The sequence below is a fragment of the Pseudorasbora parva genome, chromosome 17 (genome assembly GCF_024679245.1).
Source record: "Pseudorasbora parva isolate DD20220531a chromosome 17, ASM2467924v1, whole genome shotgun sequence".
NCBI lineage: Eukaryota > Metazoa > Chordata > Actinopteri > Cypriniformes > Gobionidae > Pseudorasbora > Pseudorasbora parva.
The window spans coordinates 10,472,374-10,495,401 of NC_090188.1; the positions used below are offsets into that span (position 1 = coordinate 10,472,374).

The following is a 23,028-nucleotide window of genomic DNA, read 5'->3' on the forward strand; positions in this document are numbered from 1 at the left end:
ACGGCAACATTTTCCTATGTACATGTTGTGATGTGTATAGTCGTGCATAGTCGTACACATCGTGTACTAAGACCGACGGAAAATGAAAAGTTGTGATTTTGTAGACCAATATGGCTAGGAACTATACTATAATTTATAATGTATAATGTAACTATACTATAATGTAATAATCAAGGAACTTTGCTGCCATGCCATGGGTGCAGTGGCGCAATGATATTACACAGCGCCTGAAAATAGTCCAACTTCCGTCAACATAGCCAATATGAAAACCAGAGAGTATGCCGGGGGCTATTTTCAGGCACTGTGTAATAACATTCCGCCCATGGCATGGCAGCAACGTTCTTTGATTACGCAGGAATTATAGTATAGTTCCTAGCCATAATGGTCTAGAAAACCACAACTTTTAATTTTTCGTCTTAGTACACGATGTAACTATACACATCACAACATGTAAATAGGAAAATGTTGCCGTTATTTTGTTACTTATTGAGCAGTAGGCCAGATGGAGCCGTTTACCTCCAGTCTTTGTGCTAATCTAGGCTAGCTGAGATAAAAATGGCATGTATGGACTTATCTAACTCTGGGGAATATGGGGAATAAGCTAAAAAAGTCGGCGTGTTCCTTTAAGTAAAGGATTTTAATGCACAATGTGATGGTGAAAAACCACCCGATGGTAATCACTTCAAAAATAGCAACAGTACCACCTGATTGCTGAGAAATATTTAAATACTGAAGCTACTTTATTAACCAAAGTCACAATTGCCAAACAATTACAGTCTGTGACTGCTTCAGTTAAGGCAGTACATTCATTTAGAATGGGAACTAAACTGACTGGAACTACCTGTGGATTCAATGGTTTTAATGCACACCTTCCAGCCAATCAGAATCAAGTATTTAGATAGTCAACAGTATGAGTAAATTAAGGCATCAGAACATTATAATGTACAGTATGAAAAATATGTAATCTGTTAGCAATAATCTCTGAATATCTTAGCCAATAACCAATATAATACTGATATTATACAATTTGTAACTGATGCTAATTTGATTATATAGGTATCAGCCATAATTGCGCAGAATGTGAATGTCTCTGTAAGATAACACATAATGTGTTTTTACATATTCCTGACAAATATTTACAAAGTAATAAAAACATGTGCCTATAAAAAGGGTCAAAAAACAAACAGCCAAACTCTTCCAGTGTTCTGATGAATATATTAGGCGGATTTCAGTGACCTCACAGTACTGCACAACAGCTAAAGTCTGCTTTGAAACCCAAAATTGAAAAATGAGTAATGAAGCCCATGAATGTAATGATAGGGATTGCGATGACTCTAATAGTATTAAACTGACAGCAGAGGCTAAATCCAACGCAAGGCTTTGAGTCGCAATTACAAAAGCACTCCCGTCTGACAGGGGCCTACAGACAGAGACCTTACACTGGAGAAGAAAGAGAAAATAATATCCTGGGGAATTATAATGGATGATCTCATGAGGTTTGGATTCATGAAGGCAGGCCAGCGATGATGAGACGCGATTGTCGAGGCCCTCTTTTAATAGATGGCTTTACTGTAAGTCTCCTCTTCCTAATTAATAAGACACATACAGTTTGCAGATGCAAGAGGAATGGAGCGGAGAAGATGAGGGGGTGATTAACGACACAACACTCAAGCCGAAGAGGACGTCTCCCCCCATTTTCATTCTCTCTCCTCGACATCCTCGGACCGTCGTCAGCACCCTGCACATCCCCTGACAGGTGGAATAATAACGGTCATACATCACTGCCCCCGAAAAGTCCAATAACCTAAATCTTCACTTGCCACACAGCCCGAGACTCAATTACTTTATTGACATGTAATCTTCATAAGGGGAGAAATATTGAGCATGTAAGGTCAGTCGGTTATGAAGACGTATTATCATATTATCTGCATGGGGGTTGTAGGGGCTAGGACCTGACAAAGCTAATTATAATCGTACATGTTACCGGGCTCCAAGCGCATTATGTGCTTGGCTGCATGAGTGAGTCTGGGCAGAGGAAGGGAAGGACAGGGGGCGGCTGTCCAAATATAAGAAAGCCAGGATGTCCTTTTAAGGGCATCAGAACTAATGAAGTCAGATATCATCCGATATACGTCCAGCACCATAATCTCTCTCATTCATTCATATATCTATATCGTAAAGGCATATAATCCTGCTAGATAAAGAAGGGATATTAGAGCATAATAATACTGCACCGTGCTTGTGTTAGACCAGAGAAAAAAAAACCTACCTTGAATAGAGCTTAAAGTTCAGCAAATATCAGTTCTGATTTGCGCAGTGACTTGAACAGTTGCACTGCCCAAATGTCACTGTTAGTTAGTGATTGTGGAAGCCGAGCTTGTGGCTCTCCAGCCCCCCCGTCCCCATCCCCAAGGTTATCTTAATATCATCCAAGCCTCCGCATTGGTCATCATCACCATATATTAAGCTGCATTGAGATAAACAGGACTGTATGCGAAAACCGAAGTGATATTTCGGCTTGTCCTCCAGCCAGGCAGCGTTCCTCATACTCTTACTTTTACAGGACTAGATTTAATATCCTGAGAGTAGCACTCCCAGTTTTCTAGGGGAAAAGCTATGGCTACTTTAAGGCATAAACACAAAGTATCGCCCTGAGTCACAACATGAACGGGGCAGCCGGGTCACTGGATATGAACACGCCTTTGCTTGCTTACTTGCTGAGGGAGGAATTGCACTTCAGGACATGTGTGTTCATTCCGATGTGTTTTATTTCATGCCATTTTTGTCTTTTATTTGCTTCTTGCTTCCTGAGAACAAACCGTGTTACGCTTGTATCTCAGGCGATGCTGAATGGTAAACTAGTTTGCTGGAGGTGGTACAATTTCAAGCTGCTCTCAGGGGAGGCTGGTTAACAGCGGCTTAATGGTGTCAAGTGCAGAGGCGTATTTTAAGAGTATTTGTGAAGATCTGAGCTCTAAGAGACACACATATACACTTCTGTTCAGAAGTTTATACGGCTTTTGCAGAATCTACAAGACGTTTATCATACACAAATATCACAAAAGGCTGCAAGCAGGCAGTGGAGATGCCGGGAAGGAAACACAATAAAGAACCAAAGGCATGTGAACTGCTCCACTTGAATTAAGTTATTATTTTGACTCGTGAAAATGGATATTGTGTAAATATTATAGTGAGCTTCTTCGGTGCAGTACAAAATGCAGTAAAAAATGAATACTTTTATTCAGCAAGAACACGTTAAATTGACAGTGAAGACATTTACATGTTATAAAATTCAACTTCAAATAATTGGTGTTCTTTTGAACTTGCAATTCATAAAAAAAATATTGAGCAGCACAACTGTTTTCAACATTAATAATAATAATAAATATTCCTTGAGCACCAAATAAACATTAAAAGGATTTCTGAAGGATCATGTGATATTGATGACTGGAGTAATTATGCTGAAAATTCAGCTTTGAAATTACAGAAATAATTTACAGTTTTATATATAATACATTATATTAAATTTGCAATATAAATTAGATTATTTCACATAACTTTAATCAAATAAATACAGCCTTGGTTTTCTGATAAGTTTACATAGTCCTTGGGGAATATGCTGGTTATTTAGCATATTATGAATTTGAAATAAAAGAGATTAATTCTGTCATGATTTCATCTCTTTTATTTGAAATAACATACCTATACAATTTCCGCAAGGAGTATGCAAACGTTTGAGAAAAGAGGGGTATAGCACAACTTTATAAATATATTTTGCACTACAAATAGCTTCCACATCAAGGCCAAACTCTAAATTAAAACCATCTCTCTGCAGTTGTTTTCCAAAATCATAACTGTGAGCTGGTAGGAAACAAAATAACTAAATCTGAAACAGATATTATCTAAAGCAGCACATTAGCAAAAGCTACAGTCAGGTTTACAACAGAACACAAAGCAGCCAAATCCTTTTTGTGCACTAAATAACAGTCCACTAAATGACTTTGGGAGATCAGAGAATCCATCAAACCGAGTACGACAGCAGCAGAACTTGATCCTGACAGCTTACATTGGCTAGGTGACCCAAAGTTGAGTGGTTAAACCAGCAGCAAGATTGAAGAGGCATGATTTCTTAGGGAAATTAGGAAAGTACTCATTCAAATGACAGCAATCTGGAATTCATTTCAGTGTCTGACCTCTATGACTCAGTCAACTCAACAGACTTACAGCGACACAACATGTCAGAAATGATCACCCAATCAAATTATGACAGTAAAACAATGTGTCCGCTTACATTATTATGACGAGGAAACCTGCTCGCTTTCGTTCGACTTCATGGGCAAATCATTTTGACAGATTAAAAAGTTGCCTGAGATGCGAAGCCTTGTTTGACCTAGTTATCTGTTTATTTTCAGAACCATTTTGACTGACCCTGCAATTATTCGAGCTGAAAAGTTAAATATGGAGTAAGGAGTGAACAGCACAGCTCAAAGTACCTGACCTCAACTGAGTTTGATAAATTGTGACATTAAGTTCAAGTGCCTGCTCAAATTTGGCCAAAAGTCCTGCTCCACTTTCGAGCGAGCCATCAACCACAGTAAACGTCAAATTCTCATCAATTCGTGCTTGGAGTCTCTGACAGAGATGATCCGCCCTCATTGAGGCTGCTGCATGGCAGTGAACGCTAACTGTCCGTTTCCCAGCATTCACATGGAATAAACGATGTGCTAGGTCATTAACTTGAGCTATGCTGATCCTCTCGTAATAGCCAGTGTTCAGACATCAGACGTGGGCGGGGGTGTCTCGTGATGGTGTGCTGAGGTACAGTTGACAACAAATCAGTAAATTCACCAGGGAGCAAGAACACAGTTTTGACAACAGTCCAATGGAGCTTGCTTTAACTGACAGATGAGTTCAGTCCCTTCCACCACAATGAATTCATCCCAAGAATATGTGTGGATTGAAGAGGGGAACAGGGGTCACGGGTTACAGTGTGTCAGTCATTGACTCAAGTTGCTTATTAAATCATCACTGTACTTTGATCTTTATGCTAATGCTTCAATGACATACAGTGTCCGCAGTAAAGGAGCTGTTTTTGAAAGTCTCTTTTGCTCACCAAAGCAGCATTTATTTGATCACATACACAGTTAAACAGTAATTTTGTTAAATATTACAATTTAAAGTTGAAAAGTTGAATTATGTTATATTGTAAGACACTTGTTTATCTTCAAGGGGACCTATTATGCATTTTCAACTTTCTTTAGCGTGTATTGTTGTTTGAGTTACAAACCACTGTAAGCATTATAGTTTGTAGGTTTGAGTTTTCTTCAAGGAATGTACACGTCACAATATTCAAATAATTCCGGTCCAAGGCATATGTAAAAAAACAAATAAAAACATATTCTGAGGCCTAGTTGAGATGTATTTATGTGTTGAAACTAGCGGCTTGACATTTCTGAAAAACACTCAAAGCGGTTGACCAATCACAATACGCTGGTCCAGCCGACCAATCAGAGCATATTGCATTTTTTGGAAGGAGGGTTTTCATAGAGACAGGAACTAAACTGAGAGTTACTGACAGACTGGGAATAAAAGTGCTGCAACACTGTAAATTATTTTTTCTTTTTTTCCTTTACACATTCAAGCATTACAAGCTTTGTAATGAATTTCAAAATGTTGTAAATGTGCTTTTAGTTTTGTTTTTCACATCATGCATCACATGACTTTGATTTGAAGGACAAAAGTTTTTTGTCTCCCCCAAGACAAATAAAAATAAACAAAGAGTCAGACTGGTGTAATGGCTGCTAAACTTCAGCTTTGCCATTACAGGAATATATTATGTTTACATTGTAATACCCATTTCATTATACACATTTCTGTCCTCATAACCCCCATATTACTGTACACACACACCTGGTGACTAGTTCATCCTTGTGTGTGCAGTTTCAACTATTTTTTTCCAGATGTAATGATGAAATGATCAGAATGCCTTCACTCATGGAAGTTGAGCAAAACCAGCCAATCAGATTGAGACTAGGGTTGGAAGGACTCCTTAAAAATCCATTTGAATTCATAAACACTACAGCAGGCTTTTGAGAGCATTTTTCTTCAAGCAACCCAAGGAGCACAGCTTCCATTTGATATTAACATGCCTTATATTATATTGATATTTTCTTTATTACGTGATCAGGACAGTTGTATTGGCCTGGCATGTTTGATGTTATGTCCACCTCAAAAGTATATAAAAATATTTTTGACATGATCACGCTTATCATATAAATAGTATATTCAAGTCAATAAGTATGAATTGCATTTTTGAAAATGTAAATATTCGCCATTTATGTAGAGGATTGGACAGACATCTTTCACAACATGTTTTCATCTCTCACTGATGATTAATAATCCTGAAAAACACATGATACATAATTAAAATAGAATAAATGGAAGCTGTCAGCAAATTAATTGCTATCATTTGTAAATTGATTGTATATTGAATCACACTAACAAAAGCAAATGCTGCCAAAAAAGGCCTCGCTATGAATAATAATGAATAATAAATAGTTCCAGCATGTATCTTCCACGGTTTTGAATTATAACTCTTCGCTGTGTTTTTCTCTTCCTGCAAGCAACATTTGTCTTCATAAACTTTTCCATTGGCCCGTCACATGATCATTATAATGCAATCAGAGCTCATTGTGCACAGATCAGTTTCGCCATCAGAAAGACAAGTTGCTCAACATCTGCCAGGACTCGGTGTCTCAGCTTCTGAGAGGGTTGAGGAACCCCTGACATGAACACAGCCATCCATATCAACCTAAGCAAGAGAAGGGAAATTCGAGGACCCCGCATCGATCCCGCCGTAAAAATATCTAAACCATATGGCCTGCCTCTTCCCTCATAAATTACAATGATAAAGTCCTGTGGTTCAAGACTGTGAAAGCCACGCTAACCTGCTCTAAACTCTTGGAAGGACTAAAAGCACACAGGAAATACTATCCTGCATCTCAGATGTCCCAAACTCAAATCACAAATCACGCACAAATATGAATAATGCTTAGACTGCATTAGCAATCACTTTTAAAGCTGATTAGAACGCAGGCATGGGGTATCCATTTATATGATATATTTGCTGTCAGCCTCCTGAGATGGTCCAGCATGACTGGGAAGCAGACCAAAGCCCCAAGAACCACAAGTATGTTATTGCGAGTGGGCTGGGCAGACTAGCTTGAATGTCCTTGTCCATCATGCTGACACATTCTCCGTACTAAGGTATCAGTTAACGTGCTTCTTTTGTGTATGTATTAATAGATCATCCAGGAGGGGCAGCTTCATCACAGTGCTGTAATTTTATGAAGCAAAGCAGTACTGATTAAAGACTCTAAAATGATGACAGCGGCTTTAGCAGTAAATAAACGGCTGCTGGTGGGCTAGTGCTAAAGGATTTGGGTTGCAAAAACACAGAAATCAGAGTACTGATTACTGAGATGCTTTATCACATCTTAAGCAATGCTAAGAATTTTGATCATTTGCAAATAATGTGGTGATGCTATAGTACAGTGATATAATCAACGTTGCACACCGTACTTGAGAATACCATGGAAATGTGTGGGGGAAAGCCTATTTTAAAGATTAAAAAATAAATAAACTGATTATAAACTGATCAACATACACTACCGTTTATAAGTCTGGGGCCAGCACTCTGAAATAGTATACTATTACTTATTTCTATTTTAATATATTTAAAGCTGAATTCTCAGCAGCCATTACTCCAGTCTTAGGTGTCACATGATTCTTCAGAAATCATTCTAACATGCTGATTTGATGCTCAATAAACATTTCTAATTATCTCCAAAGATGAAATCAGTTGTGCTTATTGTGGAAACCTTGAAACAGTAAGTGTATTTGTATTTAAACACAGACAGACAGGCAGACAGACAGACAGACAGACAGACAGACAGACAGACAGACACACACACACACACACACACACACACACACACACACACACACACACACACACACACACACACACACACACACACACACACACACACACAGTTGAATATGTGGTTTACGGGGACTCTCCAAAGATAAAATTGTGTTTATACCGTAAAAAAATGTATATTTTATTCCCCTACACTAACCCTACCCCTAAACCTCCTAAACATCACACAAAACTTTTGGCAGTTTAGTATGTTTTTTAAGCCATTTGGTTTACTAGCACACAGGAGGTGTCCTCATAAACCATGTTTACATTGTAATACCCATTTCATTATACACATTTCTGTCCTCATAATCCCCATATTACTGTACACACACACACACCTGGCAAATCCGGTGAATAGTTCATCCTAGCGTTTGCAGTTTCAACTATTTTTTTCCAGATGTAATGATGAAATGATCAGAATGCCTTCACTCATGGAAGTTGAGCAAAACCAGCCAATCAGATTGAGACTAGGGTTGGAAGGACTCCTTAAAAATCCATTTGAATTCATAAACACTACAGCAGGCTTTTGAGAGCATTTTTCTTCAAGCAACCCAAGGAGCACAGCTACCATTTGATATTAACATGCCTTATTAACTTGAATCATTAAAAAGAAATGATCTCTTGCTTTCATATTCCAATGATTGCACCAAAGTACAAACAAATATGCTAAATGATATTAAAATAAACACAATGCCATCTCGACAGCGTCATGTTGAAACCTTCCTTCAGCTGTGCCTTCAGAGACTCATTCCACTACATCAAACAGCAAAGTATAAGAGGGAAAAAAGAAAGAAAGAAAGAAAAAAAAAACAATGGTGTTGATGACACATCCTCAAATCCAACACAAACAGAATTATTCAACGAATGCAGTGCCATCTCATATGGAGATAATGACACTGAAGACAGAGAAGCCATCTCAGAACAGTTTGGGATGCCAAGCTCGAGTTCAGCAGTTGAAACTGTCAGGGAAGTTAAGTCTGTCCTGGTGTTTTAATCTACCCTGCTCCGAGGAAAGAAAGAGAGAGAGGGGAGGTGCGTTCCAGACTCGGTGATAAACAGGACTCTGACTGCCTCATGGAAGAATCCGATCCCATCTCTGTGTTCTTTTCTCTCTTGCTCTGATAGACGGTGAAGAATGGCTGGAACGGTCTAGCTCTTCCTCTGTCTTCCTCCATTAATCTCCATCTCCAGACTAATGGATATTCATGCTCCTGTGCCAAAGCAGTCCTGGGAGGCCCACCGCAACCTCTTGAGAGAAATCATATCATATCATCTCTCTCCGACAAAGGAAACAAAAGCAGTCCTCACAAAGAGAGGCCCAAAAACAGCCCTTGGCAGCTCCTATACAAACCTACAGGCCTGTAGGAGTCAACTTAAGGCAGTGGTCTCCCACAGACGGATTGAAAGCCATTGCAGGTAATTAATCAGGGCTGTAGAAGACCACGGTTATCCAAAGCAGATGTATGTGAGTTACATCAAATGAATAATACGAATCAATATCATACTGGCCCTATTTTTTTAACACACAACTTTCCATCCATTACGTTTTGGCACCTGATCTGAGGAGAGTCGAGGTGTAAATCTGAAAGTCAATATAAACTTGCGTGATGGCCATTCATGTTTTATAGGAGCTCATTACTTAGATGTAGCTGAAATTATAGCCGTGTTTAATAAAGGGGCTTTAGATGGCCGCAAAACACCCTAAACTCATTATACAGAGATCCTAAACACCTCATCAGAGCTGGAAAACCCTTTGGAACATAACATTGTCACGCAGCAAAAAATATCTGTAAGACAGTTCTCCCTCATTCAGATCTATCGAAAACATATGTGAGCTATTTGGCCAAGAACTATGTAAGGGAATAAACAGCATTCTCTTCAGGAAAGAAGAGGGGGATTTTATATTCAATTCTTTCTTATTAAGGCACAATCATGAACAAAATTATTAAGTAAACAAATGTATAATTGGTAAAATAATATATATATATATATATATATATATATATATATATATATATATATATATATATATATATATATATATATATATATATATATATATATATACACACACACACACACACACACACACACACACACAAGTTTGTTATTGGCTCTGTTTGTTATTGGCTCAGAATTTCAGGACATCATCTGTGTCCTCGATGCCAAACCTCACTGAAATACCTAACGGTCAAATTTATTACATAAAATGAGTTTATTTAAGTTTGTTGCACTTAATAGAAAAATGTTATGTAAACTCAATTGCTTACATTAGAACTCTTACATTCTAACATTAGAAACTGAATCAGTTACAGATAATGTTGAGTTCCCAGCATGCTTTACTTCAGACTCTGTAAGAAGAGTAAATGTTATATGTTTTTTACAATATTAATATTAGGGGTGGACAAAATATCAATAGGGCCATTTCTACTTTTTAATATCAATATCGATAGGGAATTTCTGTGAAAAAAATTGCATCAATTCACAGAATTTTGATGTGATCAGTCACTAGAAAATGTTCAATTGGAGCAATTTTTTTTTACAGTGTGAGTAAAATAATGACCCAGCCAAGTCTGGAAAACATTCACTTAACCTTTTCACAGGCATTTGTTTTCATAGTTAGACAGATATTGTGATGTATTATTATAGGATTGTCTAGTGATATATTCAAATCAAATTATGTTGCATTATTTTCCTATTTAACACTGTGAAGCTGCTTTGAAACAATCGCCATTGTAAAAGCGCTACATAAATAAAGTTGACTTGACTTCACATATATTGATTATTGTGGAATTGCTGTATTGTGATATTATCGGTATCAAAAAGCAACACGATCTGTACTCTGCTTTGTTTAAAGTAATAATTGCACTTGCTAATTTAGTAATATTCTCTTGCTATACTAGTGTGCTATATGTGTGCTAGAGCTAGAGTTATTTTTTTTTAAAGTTTCAAAAACATTAAATTTTTGAGAGGAGTTTTATCGTATATTAGGAAATATTGGTATAGTGAACTAAAATGAAATGTGTTCACATTACTCATAACTCTTGGTTTCTAAACTGAAATCAATTGAGGTAATTAGCTTCCTCAATTGAAATGAGCATAACTTGTTTGGTTTTACAGCGATGTTCCAAAATGGTAGGACTCATATTTATGCTGCCTAAAAGGCAATCTTATAATGCGCTGCAGCTTATTGAAGGGGAAAAATCCATCCAAGATGTGAGAAGTGTCAATTATAATTAATAATTAATAGGGATGAGAAAATATTACATTTCTGGCTGATACTAATAAATAGTTTATTTTCCCATGTTATGGTTGACAACTTATCAATTCCACATTTTGTGTTAACAAAAACCCTACAAAAACTAAAACAGTTATTATAAGTGAATTTAGGTAGCACAATATACATTAACATATATATATATATATATATATATATATATATATATATATATATATATATATATATATATATATATATATATATATATTAATTTTGAGGTTTATAAACACTTGCATTTAACAGTGGTATTAAATTAGAGTAAATTATGCTAGATGACAGCAAATATAATCTAAATGTAATAATTCGAGAAAAGAGCATGCACAATCAAATATTCAATATCAACCGGCCAATAATCAATCTGTCATAACCAGTGTCCTTTAAAATACCAATAAAACATCCAATAAGTCAAGATATCAAAATCACCTTCAAAATGTCAGCATGCCTGACAGGGCCAAACTATGGAGCTGGTTTGAGAATAACACTCATCAAGGGAAAAACATCACTGCTAGAACCATCATCAGAGAGCCTTTAGAATCCCATTGAGCACGTACAAGCACTTCTCCAATATCAAACACTAAGAGTGTATTCAAAGACTGACACAAAAATGACGGCTGAACAAACTTACAGTCGAGTTTGGCCTGCAGGATTCAGTTATATGCAGTTTGTAGACATGCAAACTCACGCTTATAAAAACGGCAGAGAGGAACAACTGCCCGACAGGCCATAATTAAGAGGCAACTCTGCCAAAGGCAAAGCTTGGGGCTATTGCATATCCATTGGGCTGTAAAACGAGACAAGCAACAGCACATCACCAACACCAATCAAATTTATCTCAATTACACAGGATCCCTGGCATAAATATCTCTGTCTAGGGCTGTGTGTTAAACATGGAATTTTAGCTAAACAATGCGGGTGCAGATCCAGACTTTGGTAATTGAGTGATGCACGCTATCCAGATGTAAGTTAATGGAGGGTAGGCAGACAAACAGCAGGTGTAATTCTCTCTCTGTCCTGCTGAGCTCTAAAAGTCAGTGCTTAGCACCCACTGCTCCATCATCTGGCCTCTCCCAGCCCCTGTGACAGCACATTTGTCATCATTTTCACATTTTGGGCAAGAAATGTACTGTTTTAATGGCGCCCTCTGAACGGTTCCAGATGTTTGTTTATTTGTTGTGCCACAACTGTAAAGTCATTTATTCTTCATATGCAGTCCCGTTTCTGGGCTGCAAATCAGCGACGGTATAATGACGGTAAAAAAGTGGATGGTCCCTAGGGGGTCTTCAGTTAAGATTTTCTCTTTGAAGGCCGCCTGCCTCAAGGGTTTAGTTGTGTGCCATTTAAAATACAGTCAACTCAGCTGGAGCAGGGCCCAGAATAAGAGCGTTTAAAGTCTGTGCATGTGCGGCTGACGGAGGAGTATGGTTTCACCCACGATGGCTTCTGGTTTGCTCGCCACGTTGAAGATGAATGATGGGAATTTAAAAGTGGTGGTCACTAGCTTAAAATGTCCAGAGACATACAGTATATAAGGATTTGTATATTTTCCATTTCAATCATGTATGAAGTTTCAGGCAGTTGTGCGACATGTCATGATTGTTATTAATATGCTAGCTATAATGTGACAGCGGTGAGAATGGTGGCTCCACTTTATTTTTGTATTTATTTGCGCCTGTGGAAAGACAAACATTGTCTTATGTCATTTGGTTTAGAAGTGGAGACCTATACTTAAAGCAACAGTTAACCTAAAAATGTACATTTGTCAAACAAAAGTAGTATATAAAAGAGCTGCACAATGATTTTTCAAACAAAAATGTCTGAAATTACAATTTTTTTAACTTTTGTTTGCTGTGCTTGTTTATAGGGCTGCACATGTATACTATATTGCCAAAAGTTTTGGGACGCCTGTCTTTACTTGCACATAATGACATGTCACTCTTAATCCGCAGAGCTTAATACAGAGTTGGCTCAACCTTTGCAGCTCTAACTGTTTCAACTCTTTTGGGAAGGCTTTCCACAAGGTTTAGGATTGTGTTTATGGGAATTTAGAAGTGCATTTGTAAGGTCAGGCACTTGATGTTGGACGAGAAGGGCTCGCAGTCTCCACTCTAATTCATCCCAAAGGTGTTCTATCAGGTTGAGGTCAGGACTATGTGAAGGCCAGTCAAGTTTCTCCAAACCAAACTCACTCATCTATGTCTTTATGGACCTTGCATGTGCACTGGTGTGCAGTAATGTTGGAACAAGAAAGGGCCATCCCCAAATTGTTTCCAAAAAGTTGGGAGCATTAAAATGTCCCAAATATCTTGGTATGCTAATGCATTAAGTGTTAATGCATTAAGACCTCTGGAACCAAGGGGCCAACCCTTGAAAAATAACCCCACACCATATCGACTAGCTATCGACTCTGCAGAAAGTTTGCGACTTCTGCGCACTGTGCCCTACCACTTTATGGCGGAGCAGCTGTTGTTCCCAATAGCTTCCAATTTGTTTTATTACCACTAACAATTGAATCAAGAATATTTAGTAGTGAGGAAACTTCACAAATGGACTAATTGCACAGGTGGCAACGTATCACAGTCCAACTCTTGATTTCATTAAGCTCCTGAGAGCGACCCGTTCTTTCACAAATGTTTGTAGAAGCAGTCTGCATGCCTAGGTGTTTGATTTTATACACTTTTGGCCATGGAAGTCATTGAAACACCTTAATTAAATGATTTGGAGGGGTGTCCCAATACTTTTGGCAATATAGTGTATGTCAACTTGACAATAAAATAATAATAATAATATTATTATTATTACAACTTAAAAATAAAAATTATTCTAAATAATAAGCAATATTACTATTGTAATATTTCACTGTAAAAGTAGATTATTTAAGGAAAAATATATTTTATTTTACAGAACTGCTAAATTACAATACTAACATTTACTGTCTTTATTCAAAATCTTTCTTAAACAGACAATCAAGTTTATTTTGCCGAAAAATATCAGAGAGCCATTAAAGCTTCTGTTTATGAGTTGGTTTATAAGCACATCTCATTACAAGTTAAGGAAGATGGTTGGCACATATTGCATTCATAAATACATGTTTTAATCGACCCAGATGTGGAAATTAGTGGCTGTATTTACTGTGAACCGAACCGCTCTGAGACACTGATAATGAGCTGCTCACGTGAACACAGTGCTGCTCTTCCCTCTGAAATATGCAGAGCACTACAGCTTTTGTGATTGTACAGTTGCACTTAGCCATATTGTAATTTCATTTTATTTTGATTACAATGCAGCCCTAGCATATATTATTACTTATATGACACTATCTATTAAACTGTGCACTTGTGGAGCTTGACAGAGCCATCACTGTAATCTGCTGTAGGAGGATTTTCCTTTTTTAAAATGAACAGTATACACGTTTGGAATGACAAGAGGGTGAGTATATCCTTTTTGGGCGAACTGTTCCTTTAAGACGACATTTGTCTCTTGAAAGAAACTTTGGGCTAGGTTTAGGCGACAGGCCGGTTTAAAGCTGGTGGGAGCTGACAGCAGCGCTACTTCCTGCGGCCACACACTCCACCCCCCTCCATCTCCAGACTCTCATGGTTCTCCGTATCACGCCGGGCATGCCACATAGTCTTCCTTCTTAGCTTCTGCTTTTTCCTCCTCCATTTCTCTCCTCTGAGCATCTCCTGTCTGCTCGCTGTTTGTCCACTTCCCAATTTTCCCCCAAAACAGCCAACAAGGGTCTATAACCCAAAGCCAAGACCTCTCGTGCCATGCATATAGCTAGTCTCCCCTCTTCCCTCAGACCTTCTGTCTGCTGTAATTATCCATGGCACCTTGGCTCTGGGGGCCTGGCGCAGGTGACATCAATTGTAAAAATATTGAGAAAAGGTAGAGAGGGTCCCTGTTTTAGACAGGTTGCTGTCATAGATGCCGCTTTTCAGGGGCGTGGGACTGGGGGGATAAAGGGTACTGAGTAACCAGGGCCCAAGGCAGGGAAGTCCGTTTTCTATACATACACATACATGGTACGGGGGCCCAGCAAGATGGTTTGTACCCAGGGCCCAAAATTTGGTGCTACGCCCCTGCCGCTTTTCCTGCCGGCCACTGCAAGGCAGCAAGTAACATATAGCAAATGTGACTGGTCTAGGCTTTTACCTATGGATGCATGTCCTAATTTCAGCTATTCTTCTGTATAAAACTATAATATTGTACTATATATACATTGTAAAATTTATAAAATATAGATTCAGATCAGTTAGGATTAAAATGATCCCACACATCTGCCTATACTGTATGCTTATTGAATATACACTTTCCTAAATCTCATACTGATGGACAATGTTTTGTTTTATGATTTTTATTCAATCATATTCACATATTCACATTACTTTATTATTCATATACTATGTATTATTCATTAATTTACTAAATCAGATTACTATATACTAAATAAATTAATTCTAAATCAGTATATATTTTTTCTCTGGCTGTTGAGCAATGTGTTGCGTGATATCTCTGCACCTAAAGTAGCAGTGCTTTGCTTGTGCTTCCCCATAATATAGTCCCAAGTCAATATCTGCCAAGGAAATCACCTAGTCTTAATCTACATCGCTATTTGTACTCGTTGTGAATACGCAGGTCACAAGAAGTAATTAGGTGGATTTTTTTTTTTGATCACTTTTACTCGGGACATGCTAGCTGGCAACATAGGATTCCATTCATTATGCTAAGCTAAGCTAGCGGCGACCCTGCCAAACTAAAGCCATGCATGCACTGAGAAAAAAATGCATCTGCCTACATATCTAAATGTAGGAAAGAAGTTGAATAAGCGCTATTTCTAAAAACAGTGGAGTGTTCCTTTAAGAGCATAGGTGATGCTCAAATTAAACAAACAATAAATAAATAAACTACAATACATGAGCAGGTAATATTTGCACTGCATTACGACTACACAGAAAGCCCATGAATTACAGCCAATCCAAACACAATGCCCAATTTCCACTGACAGTGTCTCGGAGGTGAACTGCATCTTTTAGTGTCATGGCTATTCTATTAAAGCATTTTCATGGCACAGCCAAAGGTGAGTTTTAGTAAAGAGTTACAGTGTCAGAGCCGATGCATTAAGCAAATAGAATAGGCAATAAGTCAAGATAAATAAAAATGGTGCGATAAAGGCAGAGGAATAAAAAGAGGCGAAGGACGAAGATGAGGGCTTGTGTTATCTAACGCTGCAGTACAGTATCGTAAAAATAACAAATGGAGAGTGTCAGCTCGCCCAAATCTAAGAGGGAGAAAAAATATTTCATATGTCAGCTCCGTTCACCTTTTAATGGACTATTCTCAAGCAGCATGATTTTGACAAAGCACTGGGCTTTCCTCTACATCACTTGAGAGGTGCAGGTCAGCCTTTGTGAAATAGATCTGTCCTTGGTGGGGGGTTGAGAAGCACACAGCTGACCTCGCATGAAAGTACCACCGCCATGGCCGTGACATAAAAACAGCGCTTTGCATTGCACAGACAAAAGAGCATGATAAATGTGGTTGGCATGAAAGCCTCTCATAGAGTCTAACACATCACAACCATATCTTCTGCAGAGCCTCTGTTAGCAATCGAGTGTACGTTTGTTTAGCTTCCCGTCATCCGAGACAAGAATGTATGCATACCGCGTTCTCACACTTTGTTTTTTTTTTGCCTAAATAACACTACCTTTGTGGTTTCGGGCATCTCTGGATCCTCGTGGCAGTGGGGTGTACAGCGTCGTGGCGGATTCAGGCTTTAGGCCACTGGTGTCGTCCTTAGAAAAAAAAGAGAGTTTGGACATACATAAATTCACCATGCTCAGTTTACACACCTGCGAACATTTATAACATCTCCGACCATTCATTATCCAACACTGACAGGAGAAATGCTGGTTATTGATTTCTGTATGCAATGATCCTAATTGAGTTCAATGAAAAGAATTCATTTGTCACAAGCAATCTGGAATATTTTCCCAGACTGATGACACAATAGGGAGAGAGATGGAAAGGTGCGGCGGAGTGAGAGACAACGAAAGAATGCGGTTGAGATTTCACTGCCATGACTGATTGTCTAAATGCCATAAATTTTATCAGAGGAGAGGAAATGTTAGGAGCGGCGTTCCTATTTTATCAGGGTGCGGGACGAGGGCAACTTTCATTATTTTGCAGGGAGAGGAGTGAAAGGTGAGGACGGGGCCCTGGCTTTGATTACCTGTCCCCTGCCTGTTTAAGAGCGGGGGCCACCAGGGGAAGGGCCCCAGCCACCATTCAGCCATGAAGAGCCCCACGGGTCAGGCCCGGGTCAGCCTGCCACTCACTCACACACGCTGTTGTGTGTTGACAATCCAACAGGTGGCATGAAATTACTGCTCTCCAAAGGCCAGACCTGAGTTTAAGTAAACTCATCTCTCACTGGCCGACCTTAAAAATACAAATATATTCACATAAAGGCCACCGCTTAAACAGAACAGGAGAAGAGCTGGAGAGAATACAGATCTCCTGTGTGCTTCTGGTAGGTCACAAGTGTTGTTTTCTACCTCCTTTGTCTTCTTTCAAGGACTAAAACACAGTACATCATGATGTTTTGTATATCTGATGCCTTTGTGAAAATATTCTGCTCTTCTGCAGGCAGGAATTCTCAGAGCATTTAATCATTGTGAGGGCCAATATGACAAATAAACAGCGTTGAGGTGGCCCATTTTATTTTCCATTCTTTGAAAACACTTAGTGCTGAGAATGTATTATGAGTCTACTGCTTAAAGTTTTGGGATCGGTTGGAAGTCTCTTAGGCTCATCAAGGATGCATTTATTTAATCAACAATACATTTGAAATAGTAGCATTTTGAAATATTACCATTTAAAATAAATTTTAAATTTGTATTCCTGTGATGGCAAAGCTGAAATTTTCAGCATCATAACTCCAGTCTTCAGTGTCACATGAACCTTCTGAAATAATTCTGATATGCTTATTCTCTGCTCAAGAAACACTATTTGTGTTAACTGTGAAACATTATTTTCAGGATTCTTTTGATAGAAAGTTCAAAAGAAAAGCATTAATTTGAAAATATTTTTTATGCAACTACTAAGTGTTCATATTATGTATAATATGCCAAATATGACATATTGACTGAAATTGAAAAATAATAAATATAGCAACAATTATAATAGACACCCATGTTTAACAAATAATATAAATTGATAATCAAAATAATACACTCTAAAACAAAGTTTAACTATGCTCAGGATTTTTACATGCGCCCAAAAACAGAAAATGCAGTAAATATTTTTTCTTTTAAAACTTATTGCGTTTTTTTCTCATTGTTATCACATGACTAATTCTCGCCCTAATTACACGAATCCAGCGGGGTGCAGTTGCGTCAGGGTTTCCGAGTATGTCAGCAGTTTCCTTGTTACCATTTCAATCTCCTCTGGCCATTTGGCTTTAATATCCTAAAGCAGCATTTGTAGTGTCAGCTTCAGTCCTCCCTGACTAATTTCCTCTGGACCTGACAGATCAGAGGCCTTCCCCACCAAACAGCCCTGTCCCGGCCACAAAGCCGCTCGTAATCCTGCTGCTTGTCTACAATTAATCTTCCCAGTTGCCACATTATTAACACCACCACCCACAGACAGGGGCTGGCTATGCCCCACCGGACACAGAGCACCCCCCCTCCGGCCCAGCGGCCAGGCACGTCAATCACATGCCGTGCGTAAAAGTCGCCTGCTGTCAACATCAGAGATACCCCCTCTCTCCTAACCATCCCACCCCTCCCGGGCCAAGTCCACTGATCAAACACCCCCAGTACTGGAAGAAGATTAATCAGAGCCCTCCCTCCACTTCCTCCCCTCCCATCCACTCCTCTCTTTCTCTTTATTCAATGAGCCATCCTCGAGATGAGAAAGAAGGCCTGGCTCATAATGGGAATCCCGGCGAAAAAAGAAAAAAAAAAGTTAAAGGAAAACTCTGTTTGAATGCCAGCTGTTATCTGGGCCTTTCTTGGCAAAAAAAAAGGCAGGCGGACAAGAGCCTTGCTTTGATCGGCATCCTTAAGATTTAACACAAACATAATCACAAGCCAAGGGGTCACCCCGGGCCCTTTGAATTCATTCAGTCTGGGAGCTTTGAGCACGCACAGGCAGTTAAGAGCTTCTCCTTCCACAAAGCACTTTGTTTTTAGTTGCTTTTAAAAGATATGCATCACTATCCATCAACTAAATAGCAACTTGTGTGCTCAGATCTGCCCGTCTATAATGAATGATAATGCAGTGGCTCTAAAAAGTATTTGGACAGTAAAAAATGCCTAAATGTTGTTGCATTAGATAAAACGTCAAAGCAAGTGCCATTTGCAAACAAACAATGCAAAAGCTAAGAAAACTAACTCACTAACATGTTTCCGAGCCATGTCTGAATTGCTTTTAACCAACTGGTGTCGCAGCGATTTTTTGTGTGACCTGGCTGTTTAACCACAGATTTAGTAAGACAACCAGAAAGTATCTGAAAAATTAGACTTAGTATTTTTTAGTTTTTTTTGCAATGACATTCATACATTTTAAGTGCATTTTAAGTGTTAAAAACCCAAATGGCAATAAGGCTGCGACTGAAATAGACATATTGGACATAATTCTGAAGGTGACTCGTCTATGAGGCAGAATGTTGACAGAGAGCGAGCACACAATCCAGAGTCTAGAAGATCTGGAAGAAGTATCTATGCCACTGAGGTGACAGAAGACCTCTTCACTCATCCCACTGCTCAGATGGGTATCTACAGTATCACGTCCGAAATCGGGTAGCCCTTATTCAGAGTAATCTGGACCATATGGTGCGGTAACTTTGGGACACATTTTCCAATCTTCAGCTTTTTTTTTTACGCATTCTTCCTTTCTTTGATTAGTTCTTTCTTTTGTTGGTTCTCTTTTTTTCACCACCCACTCACACTCTCACATATACCAGTGTGCATTATTTCCTGCACTGGTCAGATGGGGGCGCTGCAGCGTCAGGTTTGCATAGGCGTCTCATCTCAGCACGCCGAGCTCTTGTTCTCCAGGCCCTGGGCATATGCTGCCTGCTCACATCATTATTGTCTTTATACACTGAGTAATCACTACACTTTATGATAATGCAGCAGAAATTTACAAGCTGGAGAAAGAAAAAAAGTCTCTAATAATGGCATTAACAGAGAAAGCCACAGCAGCTCTCAGCCCAACAGGGGCTCTGCACTCAAAGGGAGGACTGCTTGCTGAAAATGTCACAGTGAAATATGACTCGTCTCCTGGATTATACATCATACTCATGCTCCCTCTTCTTTTCGCATGTCCTTTTTCTCCCCCGCAAATAAATGACGAAAAATCCAGCCATTTGTGATTATCAACTCCAAACAAATCTCCACCCCAGAGAGCGGGAAGAGGTGAACGACTGGCTAAGATGCAGTTAACGCTATGATTTGGTTTGGTGCGAACCCCCAAAGCTGGAGATATCCCTCGCTGAAACGTCAAGAGTTGAGTTTAGCGCAACTCGCAGCACATCTCATCCTTACGATGTCCTGATCAGGGCTACAATCTAATTACCAGCGCCGCAAAAGAGATATACAGAGATAGAGTGAGACAGAAAGAGGGAGAGAGAAAGAGAGGCAAAGATCAGTGTAAACACCAGTGCTTTTTATCTCCTTATATATCTGGACAAGTAGACAAAGTGCTAAAACGAAATAAATGTGGCCTGACAGCCACTTCAAAGAGTTCAGCCAGGGGCTTACTGCTACTTAAGGCACAGGAATGTTGTTGCTAAGCATCAGCCTACAACCTATCAGGCCCAACAGAAGGGCCTGCTTTCCCTTTAAGAGCGAGCGAGAGAAAGAGAGTGGAAATTCGACAGTAACGGGAGGCTTGGGATTCAAGGAGATTTTGTAGCTTAAAGCAATTGTTAGAAGAAACAAGCTTTCTGTTTTGTTTTCTCTTGACACCATTTCAGCTTTTTGTGCTTGCAAAAGACATGTAGTAAAATGTTTTTTGATATGTTTTCTCTCTGGGTCTGTAACAAGAAAAAAAATGTTTTCTGCGGGTATGAAACTTTGCTTGTCTTTTGTGTGAGACTTTTTTTCCCTTCTTCTTCTGATGAGCCCAAGATCAGAGGAAAAACAAACATCTTTGTGTGTATTTAAGTCAATGAACTGGCGGTCTGATATTGATTTTCTATTTTTACTCATTAAGTTCATTTAAACATGATATGCTTTGTGTAAAAAGACTTAAATTGTATATGGGTCAGACCTGTCAATTATATTTGAAGCACGGACTGTGATTATACGCAGTATAAATGTCACGCTGAGAGCGGGAAAACGTTCAGTGTGCCAATCACTGAAGAAGCACTTTAATGCTTTTGACCTTCATAATTGTCTTTCAGATGTGTGGCAGTAATGTGTTTTAAATGGCTGTAGTGTGCATAAAACTCTATTAATTCTGTTTTCTTAGGTAATGACTAAGGAGAGAAGGCTGGATGTAATGGTGCCTGCCCTCCAAGGGTTTTAAAGTCTTTTCTGCGGTGTGATCACAGTGTGAGCTGCATTGAGCAAGTATTTAATGATTTACCAGTTCTACTTCAATGCACTTGTGCTACGTAAATGCATCATATGATCAGTGATCACAAGTGAAACAGCTTTTGCCTCAAGCATATACCCAAATTCTCTCCGGAGACGGGACTCTGTATAGCTCAGCTTTAAAAAGCAAAGGGTTAGGAACAGCAAGAAGTTAATCACCCATATCAACAGGAACAACACTTTACATGGCGTTTTAGAGGGGTTGAACTTAAAAGAGCCAACTTGTTCTTAAAAAAAATATTATCAGCTGATTTATCAAGAATGACTCTGCCAGGAACATAAATGTAAGGGGGGTAAAGTTGAACTAACTTTACTACAGTCAAAACTAAAAGCATCTCATTCATGCCGTTACACTATATATATATATATATATATATATAAAAAGTTTTCGATTTTTTCAGAATTATTCTTTTGTTGTTGCTGAAATCGATATTAAAGTAATTTATTTTGACCCACTGAAATGTTGAGAAATTATACACTTTGGCTTCTAATTTTATTGACAGCTGTTTGGTCTATAGATGTAAATGCAATTAGCCCATACTCACTACGACACACTCACTCCCCTTATACTACAGTTACCACACCTCAAAACATTGGTCATATTATGCATTTCAAGATATTTGTCAGGTTTTTGTCCTGTAATTTTAAGATAACAGAGGCTTCAGTCACTGAAAGCAGACTAATGCAGTTATTAGAGAGAGAGAGAGAGGACAGAGAGAGAGAGTCTGCGTGTTTCTCAACAGTGTTCGACAACAGTGCCTCTACTAATAGGCAAACTGTAAGTTTATCTGCTCCAAGAACAGCGCCGTTATTACCTCGCTAGTGAGAAATGTTATGTAGCTTTAAGTTGCTAAACTATGACAAAACGTCTCAAGACGTTTCTGTGTGAGTGTGTCCGTACTGTGTGATTTTAAGTCAGAGAGACAGCGGGATAGACTGAGTATGTGCTTTCTGTACATAATAAAACATGATTTTGATACAAAAACATGGAAATCATTGTTCATTTTTATCCTGTTGTTTACTATATTTATTTGATTGTCGTTGTGGGTTTTGGTTCTTTTGCTGTTGTAGGTTGTAAGGACCTTTGAAATAACTACAGTAATCTCTACAGTAAATGATCGGGAACTGTAATGCGGTAAAAACTGGAACTACTTTAT

General features: G+C 38.7%; 1 protein-coding gene across 1 annotated transcript in view; it reads right to left on the reverse strand.

Annotated features, from left to right (window-relative positions):
* lrmda (leucine rich melanocyte differentiation associated) overlaps positions 1-23,028 on the reverse strand; it is a 352,687-nt gene that overhangs the window by 23,112 nt on the left and 306,547 nt on the right. The window contains exon 6 of the mRNA XM_067422388.1: positions 16,972-17,059. Coding sequence (XP_067278489.1) covers positions 16,972-17,059 — 88 coding nt within the window. The remainder of the gene's footprint in view (positions 1-16,971; positions 17,060-23,028) is intronic.